This window comes from Fundulus heteroclitus, chromosome 2, assembly GCF_011125445.2.
Source record: "Fundulus heteroclitus isolate FHET01 chromosome 2, MU-UCD_Fhet_4.1, whole genome shotgun sequence".
Taxonomy (NCBI): Eukaryota; Metazoa; Chordata; class Actinopteri; order Cyprinodontiformes; family Fundulidae; genus Fundulus; species Fundulus heteroclitus.
Window position 1 is genome coordinate 35,943,246 of NC_046362.1, and position 19,036 is coordinate 35,962,281.

Below are 19,036 nucleotides of genomic sequence, written 5' to 3' on the forward strand. Positions count from 1 at the left end.
CTACATTACAGCCTCCAGTGGGAAAGCTACACACCCCTAAATACTGAACAGTGAATCTGTGGTTTATGTGTTTTGTAAATGAGGCTAGGAGTAGAATAAAAGGCATAGCATTCAGTTTGCTGACTTCTTTCCTTTGGAACCAGTTTCAGGCTTCAGCTTTTGTCCCTGAAGCCCACACCCTGTCTACTTTCAAGCATTGAATTTAACCTTTTCCTTATATTATTATTATTTGGAGATTTATCTTTATTTATGCTGCCTGCTGGGTGATTTACATGACGCCTTCAGTTGCCTTTCATCTTAGATGTTATGTTTCCAACAGAAACATGGCTAGATGCAATCTAGACACCTATTCTGATAGAGTCGGTGCCTCCTAACTACAGTTTTCTTTGTGAGAGCCGACAGCAAAAGGAGTTGGAGGACTGACCACTTTGTTCAGTGATTCCCTAAAGTGTAAAATTGCGCTGAATATCTGGCAATGCAGATGAAAAGTCCTCCTAGAGCCATGTTCCTAAACATATACAGGCTTCCAGAGACTTAAACAAACTTTTTGAAATTATTGTAATGACCTCATATCTGTGACGTGTTGATAAATTATTGTGAGACTTTAACTTTCACATTGACAGTCATTAAGACAGAGGTGCAAAAAAATTGTGCGACACACTTTTTTTGGTTTTACTCAACATGTTAAACAACCAACACGCAGGGACACATTTTAGACTTGATCATCAGAGTCTAAACATTTCCAAGGTCAAAGAAATTGATGTTGCCCTAACTGATCACTTTTCTGTGATTTTTGAAAGCATAATTTCCAATGACTCAGTCAGTCAAAGAGAAATCATTAGAAAACAATGCCATTGAAACTTTAAACCATGTTTACTCTTCTGCTTTGTCCTGTAACTCAGTAGATGAACAAGTAGATACATTTCGGTCTAAAGTTCAGACATCATTGACTGCATTGCTCCAGTGAAGGTTGTTTGTGGGACGGAAAAATCTCTGTGGAGAAGTGCTCCAGCAGTTAGAAGTGAAAAAAGCTGTTGTGTTGAAAGGTTCAGGTTCACTATGCCATCTGTAAAGAGAGACTTTGCAGATATAACTTACAACAAAAAATGCAAGTGAATCTTTCTTCTCTGAGATCAACAAAAGCATTAATAATACTTGTACCTTATTTTCAAATCTAAAAGTGTGCTAATAAACATTAGCATATGAAAGATAATTAACAATTCTCAATCGGATCATGAACCTGTGAAACCAAGGTTTTTAATTTTTACCAGGGGACGATAGCCTTCACAGCTTTAGGAAGTAGTTTTTGACAGAAGTGGGAGAAACATTGAATTTCTCAGGTGTTTTACAAAGACTTCCCTTGTCAGTTTGTTTAGTGACATCCATATAGATGTAGATTGTGGAACAATCACAGTGCTGGCATTATTATTGGACCTGAGTACAGCATTCGACACGGGTGATCACACCATTCAATAGAAGCGCCAGGAAACCTGGTTTGGCCTTTGTGATACAGCACATGGCTGGCTTGAATCTTACTTGAAGAACAGGAACTTTTGTGTTAGTAGGTAACTTTACATCAGAGAGCACAAAAATCACATTCGGGCTTTTCGAAGATTTCATCTTAGGGTCTCTGCTGTTCAATCTACATGCTTCCCCAAACTTGGGTTATAAAAAGAAACAACATAAGTTACCATAACTATACAGATGTCACACAGTTCTATATTACAATGTCACCAGGTGACTATGAACCCAATCAAGCATTGAGTAAATGCTTGAAAGTTATTGTGTGGATGTGCTAAAGAAATTTGGACCAATATAGGGGCGATCAAGAGTAAGCACACAGCTTCAGTTGCTTCAGCTAGTAACCACTGATCAGGCATGAAATCTGGGTGTAGTGATGGACTCTGACCTGAACCTTCAGAGGCATATACAGATAATTACAAAGTTTAAAGGACTAATGTCTCAGCAGGATCTCTGAAAACAAATCAATGCATTTATCTTTAGTAGAGTTGATTACTGCAATGGTGTTTTCACAGGTCTGCCTAAAAAGTCAATCAACTGTAGCTGATCCAGAACGCTGCTGCCCATAATGATAATAATCTTTATTGATATTGCAACATACGTTCCAATAAAATCTGTCCTCCATTTCACCCATCCCTTAAGGAAAATTGGGCAGTCACTGTGTGGTGCCCAGGGAGCATTCTGGGGCTAAGGGTCTTGCTCAGAGACCCAGAGTGGCAGTCTGTGGGAGTCAAACCAGGAACTCTGCAGTCTCTCCAGGATGCAAGCCTGACAGCCACCAGACAACCACTCCCTTGTGTCCTCACTGAAACTAAGAAAGTTGAGCACATCACCCCAGTCCTTCCACTGGCTCCCAGGATCTCAGAGAATAGACTTTAAAATCCTTCTGTTAGTCTATAAATCCCTGAATTAGCACCTAAATAAATCACAGACTTGTTATCAGTGTATAAACCCTCCAGACCACTCAGGTCTTCTGACACCAGCCTACTCTGCAGAACCAGAACCAGACATGGAGAAACAGCATTTAGTTCATATGTTCCACTTATCTGGAACAAACTTCCAGAAAATTGTAAAAGTGCTGAAAGCCTGAGATCCATTAAATCAAGATTAAAGTCCGATCGCCTTAATAATAAAAAAGTTACAAGGGTTTGAAAATGGTAGAAGACCCAAATTTAATTTGTTTTGAGCAGCCCTTGACTGTTCTAGTTAAACAGACTGTTCTAGTTAAACTGAAACATAAATAGTTTAGATTTGCAGTCCAACTTGTCTTTACCTGCCATAACTATGCCCCTGCAATGTACCTTTCTGTTTTTTTTTCTTTTTTATGCTCTGTTCATGCACAACACTCTAATACCTGAAATGTGTTATACAAATAAACCTGCCTTGCCTTCGAAAATGTGCAGCTGTTTGCTTTGTTCTTTCTGTTTTTCTTTACATTGAAAGTACATCTGGGATAGGCATGGCAAGTTTATTTGTATAACATATTTCAGTAACAAGACAATTCAAAGTGCTGTACATGAACAGAACATAAGAAAATAAACACACTGAGGAAAGTACATTGCAGTGGCATAATTACAGTAAGTCTAGATATAAAATGGATTGAAAACTTAATCCAATGATGTTTCAGTTAACTAAAACAATTTAAATAGAACATTAACATTCAAATGTTAATGTCCTCCTGAGTTTCTCCCTCATATCATTTTAATTCCCATTGTCCTTAACCCAGTGGTTTACAAACTTTTCTTGGGGGGTCCCCCTGTGATTTAAAAGGAGGTTTTCGAGCTCCCCTCGAATCTTTTCAACAGTTGAACCAAGAAAACGTGACTGCAGTAAAATAAAATAAACTTCCACTTTGAAGTGTAATTGTTTTAAGTTTAACTGTCTACTTACCCCCCACCCCACTCACTGCCTTAACGCAACACTATTTTATGTTAATCAGATGAACTATGCGTATCATTGGATCTGATTCTGGTTGTTTAGAAAGGATATAAATTGAAATGGGCCTGAGTCTGATATTACTCTGATAAAATTATGTGAAATCAATAAACTTGATTAAACTAGAAGCAATAATTAATGACTAAATTACGATGGGAAATTTGATAACTTCTCGCTATCTTTAATTGGCTTTATTTCACATAATAAAACCAGTCTGTTATTCTAACTGCTTCTTCTTTTCTTCTTTTTAGTCCTGTGGCTGGCTACAATAACAACCATCACTCCTCTTTCTTTCTGAAAGCTGCCTAAGACATGCTGAGTTCGCTGCTTTGTCAAAAGCAGTTATCTTCCTGACTTTGAATCCTGGCTGGGACGCTGGCTCAATTTGGTGGAATTTTCACTCCATCTCTCTGCCCTGTGTTTGGATTCATGAGTCATTTTAACACTTCTTTCATCCAGAGAGGTCTGTGCATACAAATGAGACTAGAGGGAAAAACTTCATATAAAGTTATCTTTATTAAAGTCTATTTTAGTTTAACAATAATCAAACTTTCTTTTTAAAATATTTTTTTTATCCCCATAACATCTCCACTACCCTAATGCTTGGTGTAAGCAATCAAAATTGCTTACACCATAAACAAAAGAAGTTTGAATCTTGTTATTTTTGTTTGTTTGTTATATTGCTGATGTACTGGGGGGGGGGGGGCTCAGGCATTAGGGTAGTGGAGATGTTATGGGGATAAAAAAAATATTTTAAAAAGAAAGTCTGGCTCGTAGTAAAACAAAGTTTTAAAAAAAACTGCTGTTACAACTTTATTTGCAAACCATATTGCAGACTGTCCTGATGTGAAGACCAAGTCTGATCCACAGTGTGATAGTGCCAAAAGTTTAAAATAATTCAGTGTTAACACTGATTCCACACACTCAAAGATGTCCATCTGTTCATTTTATGTTTGGCTGATGTAGAAACAGCTTTAGCAACTGATTCCAGCAAAAACACTCTCCAAAAGTAGCTAAAAGGTATGTTAACTTTTTGTGATATCCACCACCTCTATTTATTTCTGGAATGCAAATGCTGATTCTTGAAGTGTTGCAGAAACAGCATCTAGTCATCCCAACCCATTCAGTCTAAAGTCTCTGGTATTCACTTATTATTTTGCTTGATATCTTGATAACGGAACAAACACAGAAAGAAGGATTGCAAATCTGGTAAAGCCATCTTTGTGCCTAAACTGAATAATTATATCATGACAGTGAGTTTGTTAGCCATTGAGCCATTTCATCCCTGACCTGGAATCCTTCAACATAAACTGTAAGCCTTTTTATTCACTCTGCGAGTTTGCTTTATTCATTCTGGTCGGTGTTTACATCGCGCCGCATGCAAACGTGCAGGTCGCACAGCGCACGGTCGTAGACCAGATACTGAATGTAGAGCAGATTAAATGCCCGACCAGAGAGGAGAGCATTCTGGATCACTGCTACACTACAGTCAGAGATGCTTATCACGCCTTCCCCCATGATGCACTGGGCCAGTCTGACCACGTCATGGTTCACTTATTCCTGCTTACAGGTAGAAACTAAAACTCTGCAAACCTGTAGTGAGGACATCAAAGAAGTGGTCTAGTGAGGCTGTGGAGGATCTTCAGGCGTGTTTGGATTCTACTGACTGGGATGTTTTCAGAGCTGCTTCCGACAGCCTGGATGAGTTCACAGAGGCTGTGACATGTGCTACTGTGAGGACTGCTGTGGTCCATCACGCACCAGGGTGAGTTGCAACAGTGATAAACCCTGGTTCACAGCCAAACTCAGAAGGCTAAGGTTGGACAAAGAAGATGCCTTGAAAAGTGGGGATAAATGCAGATTCAGAAATGCAAAATACAAGTTTAGTAAGGCGGTGAGAGACGCTAAAGGACTGTACTCTGAGAAGCTGAAAAAACAGTTTTCAGCCAAAGACTCTGCTTCTGTCCGCAAAGGGCTTAGGGAGATAACAAATTACAAGCCTAAAGCCCCCCACTCCATGAACGACCGACAGTTAGCAAACGACCTGAACAACTTCTACTGTCATTTCGACAGACAAAGGGACAGTCCTGCAACCACCCCCACGACACCACCCAACAGATCACCTCCACCTCCTCCTCAGTGACAACTCTTTCCATACACGAGAGAGATGTTAACAAACTCTTCAGAAGACAGAACCCCCGGAAAGCTCTTGGGCCAGACTCTGTCTCTCCATCCACCCTGAAGCACTGTGCTGATCAGCTGTCTCCAGTGTTCACAGACATTTCTAACACCTCATTGGTGACATGTCACGTGCCAGCCTGCTTCAAATCCTCCACCATTATCCGTCGCTCTGACCTCTGTGGTTATGAAGTCTTTTGAGCACCTTGTGCTTTCACACCTTAAAGATATCACAGATCCCCTCCTGGACCCTCTACAGTTTGCCTACAGAGCCAACAAGTCTGCAGACGACGCTGTCAACCTGGCCCTACACTACATTCCCTAGAAACCTGGACACTACAGGAACCTACGCCCGGATCCTGTTTGTGGATTTCAGCTCTGCCTTCAATACAATCATCCCAGCTCTGCTTCAGGAGAAGCTCTCCCAGCTAAGTGTGCCCGACTCCACCTGCAGGTGGATCACAGACTTCCTGTCTGACAGGAAGCAGCACATGAATCTGGGAAAACATGACTGACTCTCAGCTCATCAGCACTGGTTCCCCCCAGGGCTGTGTTCTTTCTCCTCTGCTCTTCTCCCTGTACACCAACAGCTGCACCTCCAGTCATCAGTCTGTCCAGCTCCTGAAGTTTGCGGACGACACCACTCTCATCAGACTTATTTCTGATGGTGATGAGTCCGCCTACAGGTGGGAGGCTGACCATCTGGTGACCCGGTGCAGGGAGAACAACCTGGAGCTCAACGCTGTAAAAACAGTGGAGATGGTTTTGGACTTCAGGAAGAACTCAGCCCCAGCTACCCCCATCACCCTCTGTGACTCCACCATCAACACTGTGGAGTCTTTCCGCTTCCTGGGAACTATCATCTCCCAGGACCTAAAGTGGGAGCTGAACATCAACTCCCTCACCAAGAAAGCCCAGCAGAGGATGGACTTCCTGAAGAAGGCAGCTGAAGAACTTCAACCTGCCAAGGACAATGATGGTGCACTTCTACTCATCCATCATTGAGTCCATCCTCACCTCCTCCATCACTATCTGGTACGCTGGTGCCACCGCTAAGGACCAGAGCAGACTGCAGCGTGTCATCAGGTCTGCAGAGAAGGTGATTGGCTGCAATCTTCCATCTCTCCAGGACCTGTAAGCCTCCAGGACTCTGAGGCGTGCAGGGAAGATTGTGGCTGATCCCTCGCACCCCAGTCACAAACTTTTTCAGACACTTCCCTCTGGCAGGAAGCTGCGGTCCATCAGGACCAAAACTTCACGCCACAAGAACAGTTTTTTCCCATCTGCTACCAGCCTTATGAACAAGGCCAAGAGCCGCCCGTGAAACTGGACACTGTCTCTCTCCCCCATTCAGGACTTACAAGCTTCTGCGTTACATTAACGCACAGTTTACTGAGTGTATATAGCTTCCTTATTAAACTTGATTCTGAAGCATTGTTTAGTTGTAATTAATTGGTTTTCAGTTGTAAATTTGAGCTATTGCTCCTTATGCAGTGTGTTTTTGCTGTCCTCAGGCTATAGATCTCAAATGGACCTTCATGTAATAAGGTTTAGGAGTGAGAGTGACTCCATAGACTGGAGTAAAGTCCGGTTCTCCTGTATCCTCTGGCCAGGTGAACTTGAACTTCTTCAGCAGAGTCACAGTGAAAAGGAAGAGCTCCATTCGAGCCAGACCCTCTCCGAGACACATCCGAGGGCCTGGGAAACAGGAAAAAGATTGGTTTCACCTACTCTGCTTATCGTCTCAGAAGTGATCGTTTTTTTATTCTTTTTTACCTGCAGAGAAAGGCATGAAGGCGTCTGGTTTTACAAACTTTCCTTGTTCATCCAAGAAGTTTTCAGGGTTGAACTCATGAGGAAATTTCCACTGTCCCTCTTCCCTGAGCACTGAGGTCAGGTTCTGGATAATAATTGTACCCTGAATCGAAAAAGAGCATATGAATGTCATTGCGTCCCCCTCTTACAAACACATATTTCTGTAATGGGTAACTCACCTTGGGAATGGAGTACCCCAGGAGCTCTGTGTCTTTAGTTGTACAGTGGAAGACGCTAAGAGGAACAGTGTTGGCAATTCTCTGAATTTCATGGATCACAGCCTGGAACACAAAGTTTCTGTTTTTTGCAAGACTTCAAGCACTCAAAAACTAAAGAGGAAAAGCAGAATATCTACACATACAGTCCAAACCGATAATGTCAAATCCATAGAGACTAATTTAAATGAGACCCACTCTCACGATGTTCATCACGTTGTCTTTTTTCTATGCTGGTTCCATCCTGTTACTGTATTTTAGCCATGTTTGGTTTGGTTGGGCAGTGCAACTGATCCCTAGGTCACCTTTTCTAATTAAACAAAAAAAAATATTGCCTTAAGAATGGTCTGATGAAAGACTGTGGCTGAATAAAATGATAAAATAACCAATCTACTATGAAACTAAAAAGGGGTTCAAACTTCAGAAAGCCCTGAGAAATAAAGCTTTTCAAGTTGATTTTGGCTGCTTTGTAGCTAATTGGAAAAGAACAACATCTAAAACCTCTATTCAAAGTGGCCCCCTTTGTATTAAGAACTTTGTCCCAACACCAGATGACACAGGGTTCTGAACATAAATCCAGAAGAAATCACTTGATGCTCTATACCTGCACATAAGGCATGCTGTGTCTGTCCTCAAAGCTGACCCGATCGTTCCCCTGCAGCACCTGGTCGATCTCCTGCTGACATCGTTCTGAGGAATCCCATGTTGTGCATGTTACTCTGCAGCTTAGCTCCTACTAAAATGCACTTATAACTGCCTGGTGTAAGGAGCATAGTGAATGGCCAGGTGTCTCAGGAAATACTGACCTATCAGTAAAAACAATAAAGAACAATATAATCACCAACATGGTAGTCGAATTTAAAGACAGACTATATTTATTTATTTATTTATATTTTTGCCTCACAGTTTTACTTTTTTATGAGCTATCCCCACTCTTAAATTCCCAATTTGTAGTAACAGAAGACATTTTATTGGGGCACTAAAAAAACGTCCTTCTAACAGCAAACTCTGCATACATATGGAATTAATTAGTGACAACTTCTCTTCAAGATCAAGAGAAGTTTCTTAACAAATTAACATCAAGAGAACATCAATATGTAATGCTGTTTATCTGAATTAAAGCTATATTTCAATCAACAAATTTTCTCTACTAGGCTAATGAAACTTAACTAAAACTACTAAGCAAAATTAAGATTAAAGAAATGAAGAAACTGTGTACACACAAAAGAACAAAAGCAATATTTTAAAACCATTATCATCAGAATAAAAGAAAGATCTAAGTTAGAAAACCAAAGTTCATCTTAAAGAATGTGGAATGAGGTTAAAGTGGCTTAACCTTAGCCTTTGGTTTGTGTTCAACCCATTCACAATGTAAACCTGAGTTAGGTAAAACATATGAGAAAATATAATTTTAAAGATAATTGGCAAAATAAAAATCAATAACCTTTAAGACACTTGATTTTTATTAATGTAATTATTTTTCCTGGAAATAATTAAGACTCAAACTGGCAACTTAAGACGCTAGAGGACGTTGTAGGCAGACGATCGACTGAAAATAATGTGTAGCAGTGAAGGTATTTCTACACGGCCTGCCATTGCGTAGATTGCCTCCAGGGTCAGCTTTCTCCTGAACAGCTTAGAAAGATCACTGCTGCTTTGATTTTGATGTTGACTTCACATAAAACTGGCTTTACTTAGCATGGTCCAGCCTGCTCATGTTGGCGGGTCTCTGAACCCCATGTGGACCCACTGTCGCTTTGTCACTCCTGGCTAGAGTGTCGTCATCCATGAAAAAGAGAATGTCTTTCCTGTGCTGTTCAAAACAGCGGGCAAAGAGTGAGATTGGTCCAGGCAGCTAAGTTTTGTAGTGTGGGCACCCTGCGGTGAGGGGGCAGTTACTTAATGAGTTTCTTATAGCATTAGAAACAGTCTGACTTTATTTCACAATTCTAATTTTGCAACATGTGGAAAAAATTAAAGAGTTTGCTGTAGTGTTTCTGACTCCCAAAAATTTTGATTGATAAATGTCGGTGAGGTAGGAATGATATTGATCATAATATATCTGTGTTAAAACATCCAAAAAGAGGAGCTTCTGTTTAAATAGTCTAACAAAATGGCACAAAAAATTTCCAGCAATCACTTTTATCCAAATGCTTAGAGACATACTTCTACTGTATCTGCTTCACTTTGACATATGAGTTGAAAAGTAATGTTTGTAATAATTGCACCAACTTAGTCTTTGTTCAGTGGAATTGTAGAAAGAAACCTAAATTCAAATACCTTCATTCTGATGTTTTTGTTTTATTATCTGTAACGTGCACAGAAGCATAAATTTGCTATATAATTTGTGACACATTCAGCTTCATGCTAATTATAAACTAAGCCCACTGCAGAAGATGATAGTATACAACTATAAATGTGATTATTTGAATGAAAAAATTCACAGGGAATATTAGCCAAACTGGTGTTGTCCAGATAGTTCAAAATACCTTGTATGTGTGGGTAGTTCATCAGGTAAAGAAAACCTGTGAGCAGAGTGTTGGAGGTGGTGTCTGTCCCAGCGAAGTGAAGATCTAGAATGTAGTGTGTAAGCAGTTCCTCTGAAAATGAAGAACCATCATTGCCCCTCTGCAAACAAGGACAATGAAAAATGTAAGACAAACTAAAACAAGGTAAAGGTTTTGCAAAATCCTAATTGTACTTTAAGAAGAGCTCCCATCTGAGCATCGGATATTTAAAACCAACTTGTTTTGTTTTGGATACTACCGATACACAGGTGCACAACATTTTTGGTCCCCTTATAGGTGTTTTCCATTTTTGTATTGCTGTCATACTTACATATTTGATCATCAAACACATTTAACACCAATAAATGGCAGCAGGTGTAAAAACAAAAAGCATTTTAAAAAAGATTAATTCAAAGAATCCAAACTAAGATGGTCCTGTGAGAAACATAAAATCATAAATCAAATCTAATTCATAAAAAAATGAAATACCAGTGTCACCTGCTACAACCAGGCCTGATTACTGCCTGATCTGTACAGTCCAGAAACAACTTAATAGAACCTGTCCGACAACATGAAGAACCCTAAGAGAACTCAAAAATGAATGCATCATGTCCTGATCTTAAGAAACTCAAGAAAAGATGAGAAACAAATTCCTGACATCCATCAGTCTGAAAATGCCATTTCTAAGGCTTTGGGACTCCAGAGGGAGAGCATCCATCCATCCATTATCTATGCACGCTTATCCCTTATGGGGTTTGCAAGGGTTGCTGGTGCCACCTCCAGCATTCAATGGGCGAGAGGTGGGGTACACCCTGGACAGGTCGCCAGTCTATCGCAGGAGAGTGAGAACAATTATCGACTAATGAAGAAAACACCGGAACATGAGAAAACCCTTCTATCAATCTCATCTGTGATGAGACCAACTATGGCAGGGGTTGCCAACTCCGGTCCTCGAGAGCCGGTGTCCTGAAACTTTTAGAGGTTTCCCTGGCCCCACACACCTGAATCAAATAGCACAATTACCTCCTCAGTATGCAGTCAGGTTCTTCAGAGTCCTGCTAATTAACTGATTATTTGACTCAGGCGTGTCAGACCAGGGACACATCTAAAGGTTGCAGGACACCGGCTCTCGAGGACCAGAGTTGGCAACCCCTGAACTATGGCAAAGTCATCAAAGAACCTTTGAAAGTGGCAACCTGGGGAGCTTTTGGAGAAGTGTTGGTGCGGTAGAAAGATGATGGCATTATCCAACCCGATGCCAGGCTGGTAGGTAAACTGCAGTAGATCCATTGAAGACCTGTCAGCTGTGGTTTGGGTTGAGGACCAATGCTTTGAGGGTTTTCATCAAAAGCAATGTTAGTGCTACTGGCCTGTAGCTGCTGAGGTCCTTTGGGTGTGCAATCTTAGGCACCAGTACCACACAGGAGCTTCAGACTGGTGTTAAAGATGTTTCCCATTATGTCACACAGATGGCCTACACAGCACCTCAGAAACCTGGAGGCCATGCCATCAGCCCTGCAGTCACCCTTGCTTTGTTTTTTTGCAGTACATTCCTCACCTGAATACTAATTCAATTTGACTTTGGAAATTGCCTTGAGATGACATGTTTCATGAATTGGCACTATATAAATAAAATTATATTAAATTGAATTGAATCTGCAGTGCTGAGAAAGAAAGGCTGAGGAGGGGCATTGATTCATGGAGTCATCTAAAGCTGAAGAAGTGGATGATTGCTGAGAACCGAGAGGTGTGCAGCTCTGGGTAGAAGAACAGGCAGTCATCCAGGATGAGGGTGTATGGGCTGTAACATGGAGGGGGAGGGGGAGGGCTAGTCACACCTCAGATAGTATATATTTTGCTTACAAGGGGTTCATACACAGACTGCAGGTTAACCAGGTCATGATCTGAGCCCCCTAGGGAAGCTGTTTTGCAATTTACATGTAAGTATAGTGTTTTACCGTCTATAGTGTTGCAGGTAATATACTGATTAAAGGTAGAGAGGGTGGAAGACATAAAGGCAAGGACACACATATATACACACACACAAACACTACTAGGCATTGCTAAAAAAATAGATGGAGTCACAATCACACAGCGACCAGCTTGTGCGGTGATTTAGAAAAAAATAAAGATAAGAATATTGATATCGCAAGGACAATATATTAGTGGTATATGGTGCAGTTAAACTATACACAATGTTTGATGTTTTAAATAGAGGATTGACCCTTGCCACCTTTTCCAGTTTATCCAGATAGCAGTCTAGAAAGTCTCGGGGCTGTCCAGGAACTCTGGTCTTCTTGTGCTCATTCACCAACTCCATTGCAATATTCTGACAAGTCTAAAGAAAAACAAACAATCAGGAAACAAATTCAGAAAAATATGTTTCTTTCTATTGATAAAGATACAGTTTGTAAGAATAAAGTCCCACTATTTCCTGGATGGTTGGAAGAATGTTTTAATTTGAGGTGTTGAGTAATCAAAGGGACATGGTGGTTAGACCTTTCCTAAGGTGGATTTGAGCCATTATTGGGATAGGGTCGGTATTGCACCTTTAATGTGTTATAATTCTAAGCCTGCACAAGAATTTAGAGGTACCAAATCAAATACAGGACCATGTCTATAGACAGCATTTCCTCTGAAATATTTTGGAGAAGGTTTTTACATTGTTCCAATAGGAGACTTTACATTAACAGTTTCACATTAACACCTAAAGGCATAGATGAGATCAAGAAAAAGCTGAAATTTCATCCAGGTAACAACTATAGATTGACAGATTGATGAAAGGACTGATGTTTTTTTTTTTAGGTAGAGAGTGTCAAGTTAAGCTTTGTTGCATTACCTCATAATTTTTAAAAGCATTTCTAAATGGCAGTGGCAAGCTGTGAGTTATGGGAAGAGAGTCGTACACCTGTAAAGAGAAATAAGCCATTAGTTATTCTTATTATAACATACAAATTCTGGTTTGTTTTATACAACTGCCACAAACAGGTTTATGTCATGAGTAAAGGGCATCTGAATCCAAGAAGACTGATCTGTCTTTTGCTTTGTGCCAATAAACAACAATTTGTGTTTACCATTTTAAACCAAGATGAACACATAGAAGGCCTATTTGACCATCTGAGGTTCAAAGCCCATTTCAAAAAGGCCTTAAATAAACAAAGGTCCTGTTTTAAAAGAAGATGTCTGACCTTTAATCAAAATTTGAATCTTTCCAACGTCTTGGCAGAAAGAGTTTCATGAAATGCATGATTTAGTTCTTGCAGATCAGAAATGGATTTTGACTCACCATTGCCCAAGGTCCATTAGTCATCTTTGCATTCTCGGTGAAGCACTGAACAATAACTTTGATCAAATCGTCATTGTATTCAAAGCGTGCACCAAACAGAACCTGGCAGATGATGTTGGAGGCTGCATTATGGAACATAACCTGCGGACTCAGAGTGCCACCTGTAAAAATCCCAATAACCCAAATTAATGTGATCAGGGGTTGTTAAAAATGTCAAATCATTACAGCTGATCACTTATTTTAAAACAGCAACGCCTCCTCCAGGGAGGCCTTTTAAAAGGCTACAGGTATCATTGATGCTTTGATTACTTACTGGCCATCTGGTTATTTATGTTCACATTAACCAAAATAAAACAAGGAAAATTCAGAGAATGCTTGCTTGTGCTTAGAGTAATAGAAAATCCTTGATCAAAACCTTAAATAAAAATGTTGCAGGAATGAAAGGATACACAAACTCTAAAAAGGACATATCATGTGGTTTATGTAAGTTGGAAAATGGTTTGTACTTGTATAACGCTTTAACTAGTCTTGATGACCTCCAAAGCGCTTCACACTACAGTTCAGTCATTCACCCATTCACACCCTGACGGTGGTGAGCTATGTTAGTAGCTACAGCTGCCCTGGGGCAGACTGACAGAGGCGAGGCTGCCATGCACCAGCGCCACCGGGCCCTCTGACCACCACCAGCAGGCAATGCGGGTGAAGTGGCTTGCCCAAGGACACAACGACAGAGACAGTCAGAACAGGGGATCAAACCAGCAACCTGCCACTTGCAAGACCATCTCCCTAACCTCTGTGCCACATTGCCCCGATGGAACTGCAATGCTTCAGTATAAATTCTTCATTGTCGTTGTCCCACAGTGCCTCTTTTACCCCTGTTCTTAGCTGCATCTGAGAGCAAATCGTTTTCTTGCCTTTTTCTCTCCACCACATTCGGCCATTTTTCTAGTATGCTGGGAGACGGTGTCATGAATTGTGTGGATTAATACACCCAACAACCGAACATTTTCACTTATCCCCTGTAGCTTCAGCGTCTTTGAGCTTGGACTACAAAATTGCAGCATGGAAAAAGCATAAAGATGGCAGATTTGTGAAATCTGTAAAATGGTAATCTGTGGTCTTGTTTTGCAGTTCCGCTGCAAATACTATGACGTACTTGTAAAAAAAAAAAAAAAAAAAACCTGTACAGTTTGAAAATTATGACTTAACTAAAAAATAAAGATATCTACACAGTACCTGAGAAAACTAACTTTACATTTGCTGTACTCCTAGAGACTTCATATTCACAACAATGTATTTAAATGCCAAAAAAGTGGATTTTGCATGATATATCCCCCTAAGGTGGACCCATATATATGGAATACCTGTGCTTTGTTCCAGTGTTTTGATTGTATATTGAATCTCATCATTAATTCTGTCTTCCATTGACTTCTTTCCTAGACCAAAGTTTCTCAGGGTGATCAGAGCAAAGCGTCGATGCTCTTTCCATCTGAGGCCATAATCTGCCAGAATCACTCCTAAAACAAATGTGGAATCACATGAGCAAAGGTTTAATATACAGTGTATATTTGTTACACATTTATGCCAGTCCTTGATTGTTTTCAATTTATTATGAATATAGGTGTCTACATATACATATTAATTTGTGACGGATGAATTTCTCCATTGTAAGATTGATAAAGTCCTATCTTATCTTATATTTCCCTCTACAAAAATGGCAGATGAATATAGAGTAAATGGAATGCCTCCCTGCTTTTGTTCCGGCCTACACGTAATAACACATGTGAAAATGAAATCTTCGGCGAAACTAATTGATGAAAGATTTTTTTACCTTCCCTGAACGAAGATTATGAAAAAACACACACTTCTACCATTCTTTTCTATTCTATTCTATTCTATTCTCTATTCTATTATACTTCTCGCTATACATGTCATCAGAATGCATATAAATACAGTTACGCATTTTGATTAAATGTTTAATGTAGGCTGGGTTGCTATAATATTCAATGAGAGCACCTTGCAGGTCAAATAATGATGAGAAGGGGGTATCCCGTGTGTCAACATATGATTCTGAGGGAACCTGATCAAGAATCGTTATATGAGGACTATGGAGTAGATGTTGCATATGCAGCAGGGTAAAGGTCTCAATCAGTTCACAGTCACCTTCTTAAACTGCTCTTGAATGCTTTCAATGATGGTACAACCAGTCATAGCGATTAGTTTTTGGTTTTGTGATGTAATTCCTACCTTTGTTCTGGGTGATGTCATTCACAAACATATCTTGAGGTCTTCCAGCAAAATCAGTAGCCTTGATCACCATCGCTTCTTTCATGGCCTTCAGCCCGTTGATGACCACAACTGGTCTGGGACCAATGAACAGGCTGTAAACGTTTCCATATGACTTTCTGAGCTGGCAGGGAACAACACATAAAATGTTGGTCATTTTAACAGTAAATACCAAAAAATATATAATACTGGTGCTGTATCTTGTTTGGTCTGCATTCACTTTAAGAAATAATTTACTGCGTTACAAAAATCTCCTTTCATGGAGTTATGTAATGTTGTAATATTGCTCTTTTCAACCATGTTCCTATATGTGGAAAGAATTACATTTTAATTTATGAAAAAGAATAGGAACATCAGTTATAAATGGTTATTATGAATAAAGAAAAGTATTCACGTTTAGAAAAATCGTTAAATTAAACACAAGGTCCATTGTTGTCTGTGAAGCTGATAGCATGTAAAAGGTCTTCTCATCCCAGATACACAGGAAAAACAAGACAAATGAACTTTATGTTCAGAATACATGCATAATTTAAGTGGCTATTTAACATAAAAGGAACAGTATTAGTTGGAGCAGAGCTTAACCTGCAACCAAACCACACCCAAAGTTAGAAGTCTGAAAAAATAAGCAGAAGCCGATGGAAAGATAAGCATCCAATCCTCCCAAAATCATAAATTTCAAATTCATCGGCTGTACAGAAAGCTAAGCTAAACCTTCTGCTTTTTCACTAAGGTTGTGCAACATTAAGCAGGCTGGATAAACTCACAGAGCAATTAGTCCATTAAGTATTCAAGTGAGAAAACACTTGTCTTCTAGACATTATTGAAAACGTGAGTAGACCGTCAGCTCTGTCATGTCAACACAGATATGTTTTTGCAGGAATATAAATTACTTTTCTGAGCAAGCTTGACCTTAAAGATTGGAAATGTAGAACGCTTTGAGTGCCATTGTTATTCTGTCCCCCTCAGTAAAACAGCCTGAATAAAAACAAAATGTGAAGGCAGCCAACCCTATACAGAAGCATTACGCAATTGGATACTCAATATTCAGCAGAGGGAACACAGTTTGAAAAGCTGTGTTCTTGTGAAGGTAAAAGTGTTGGACATTTATTCATGGTAGGTTTGAGTTCACAGACTGCAAAGATGTTCTAAATGTATTATGAGGGAGGTGTCAACCGTTAACTTTAAGAACACAAATGGATCCAAAGGTAACGCCTAAAAAAATAAAAAAATCACAAATAAAATTTTAAATCCTGTTTCTTACCCTTTCAAAGTCCTCGAGCGGTTTCTCCTTGCTAAAGTTTAAAAGGTTCCCCAGCAGAGGTAAGGTGGAGGGTCCTGGTGGAAAATTCTTGGGCCTCCCAGATTTGAGCTGGAATAAGAAAAATAAAATGCAGAGGCATAAGAGAACCAGAGAAATAAACATGGTGAGGCAGGTGGCTCTGTTAGATTGCAGTAGAAGTGGCTGAGTTCTGCCTTTAGCCCTGCCTCGCGTGGATTTATACTTTGTCCGAAAGATGGAACAAAGCCAGAAACGGGAGCCAGGTCACAAACGCTTGTTCACTTACAAAATCGTGCCAGTTTTTCTCCGCTTAACCCTGGACACAACCCAGTCTCCATGATTTCACAAAAAAGGCATCACCAAGGGAGATGATACTGCTGGCACAGAAATTTTGTAATTTAGAGTAAGGGAGAGAAAACTATTAGTAATGACATAAACTTAAACAATGGCATCACAAATAGCTCACTTTTGCATACATTTCTGAAATCATCTGTTACCAACACAAAGAAATATAGTTCCAGCTATGAGGTTTTCATGACCCCTGAACACTGTGGTCTTTGAGCAGTACCGTTATTTTGACAGGGAAGCTCCCAAACCTTATCCTGCTTGCCCCCCCTAGTGGTAAAGATGGGTTAATATTTAATTTACCACCGAGTCAACAATTTCTGTGTTTCATTCTAGCTCCCTTGAAAATCTAAATAAGACATTGGGAACGGGGCTAAACCTCAATAAAAAAGTGTTTTAGTTAATACAGTTGCAGATGTTGAGATTCCAAAATGTAAATATTGCCCGTTACAGTTGATTTTTCCATTCAGAAGCCGGGATTTCCGAGTTCCGACTGCAAGTGGAATGCAACATGAATTAAAACATGAATACTCCAATGTAAATATCATATAGTTTACATGCTTCTACATTATGGTACAGAGCAAAAGTTTCAGGCAGGAATGAAAATTGTTATAAACTAAGAATCCTTTCAATACATTTAAATAATGATTGTTTGTTTTCATAAATTTAATGAAATGCAAAGTGCACATCTGGTAGTCCCACAGGATCTTAGTTATGTTGTTCTCCACCACCTTGGGAGCTGACTCCCATTGTGACCTGGGGGTCTCCAATTGGTATTCTGAGCAGATGTTTCTGTCCACTATACCAGTCTCTTGGTTATGGTTTTACATTGATTCCTTCCCTGCTAGAATCCTACACCCTGCTGGGAGACGCTGGGTTGTTTCTGGGACCTCTTTGCATCGCCTGCACCTGGGGTCTTGCCTGGTATAGACAACTTTATTTGTCATTTTGTATGGACAGAGTGTGTACAGAACAAAATTTTGTTGCATACAGCTTGTAAATTGCAGTAAAAATTAAATTACAGTATAAGGTGCAGCAGTGATTTAAAAGTAAACTATTTAAATGTAGACAATGCAGGAGCAGTCACAGTGTACAGGTGAGTATTTTTAAAAACCATTTGTATGTACAGAATTTGATTGTGCAAAGGGCATTTGTGCAATAATGCATTTAAAAACTAAGAGTTCGGCAGCATTTGTAATGCTAGATGGAGATGCAATGATGCAAAATGTGCAAATATGCGAATAAATATGCGAATAAATATGCGGTATGGTAGATCTGGGCCTCTATAGCTCTGGTGCTCAAGGCCTGCTCCTGTGCTGCCATGATCAGAGCTTCAATGCTGTCCTTCAGTCCAGCCCTCTCTAGCCATTGGTAGGATTTGGTCATATCAGCCACTTTAGCTATCTGTCGGTGGTACATCCCATGCAGGGTTTTTCCACCAACAATGGTTCTTTCTGTTCCTTCTCTTCCACTACAAATTGCATTTGTAATCGAAATTTCAGTTCCAGTACAACCGTCCATCACATACATAAACAAACATTTTGGGGGGAACGATTGACTGAGGCCTTGCGTTGCCAAGGAACGCAGCCAGACGGCCACTGCAATTTCTGCGCAGCCGTTAGGCGCATCCCTCAAAACTGTCCCAGACCCCGCTTTACACGGTGCCTAG

The 19,036-nt window shown here is 40.0% G+C and overlaps 1 protein-coding gene across 1 annotated transcript; it reads right to left on the reverse strand.

Annotated features, from left to right (window-relative positions):
* Positions 1-6,988: 6,988 nt before the first annotated feature.
* On the reverse strand, positions 6,989-17,204 carry LOC105926570 (cytochrome P450 2B4). Its single transcript, XM_012862947.3, has 11 exons — positions 17,005-17,204; positions 15,705-15,867; positions 14,822-14,974; positions 13,458-13,618; positions 13,011-13,079; positions 12,405-12,509; positions 10,154-10,292; positions 8,269-8,354; positions 7,629-7,730; positions 7,411-7,552; positions 6,989-7,332 (listed from the first exon to the last, which is right to left on the reverse strand). Exons 1-11 carry the CDS (start codon positions 17,164-17,166, stop codon positions 7,145-7,147), a joined length of 1,470 nt encoding a protein of 489 aa, XP_012718401.2. The 5' UTR covers positions 17,167-17,204; the 3' UTR covers positions 6,989-7,144.
* Between the last annotated feature and the right edge of the window lie 1,832 nt (positions 17,205-19,036).

Bases quoted from the DNA above. Each gene is read 5' to 3' on its own strand.
- LOC105926570 (XM_012862947.3), bottom strand. From the start codon at position 17,166: ATGTTTATTTCTCTGGTTCTCTTATGCCTCTGCATTTTATTTTTCTTA. The intron at 13,080-13,457 runs GTGAGTCAAAAT...TTCTCTTTACAG, and splicing joins CTAATGGACCTTGGGCAATG to GTGTACGACTCTCTTCCCAT. The intron at 7,553-7,628 runs GTGAGTTACCCA...TTTTCGATTCAG, and splicing joins TGGGGTACTCCATTCCCAAG to GGTACAATTATTATCCAGAA.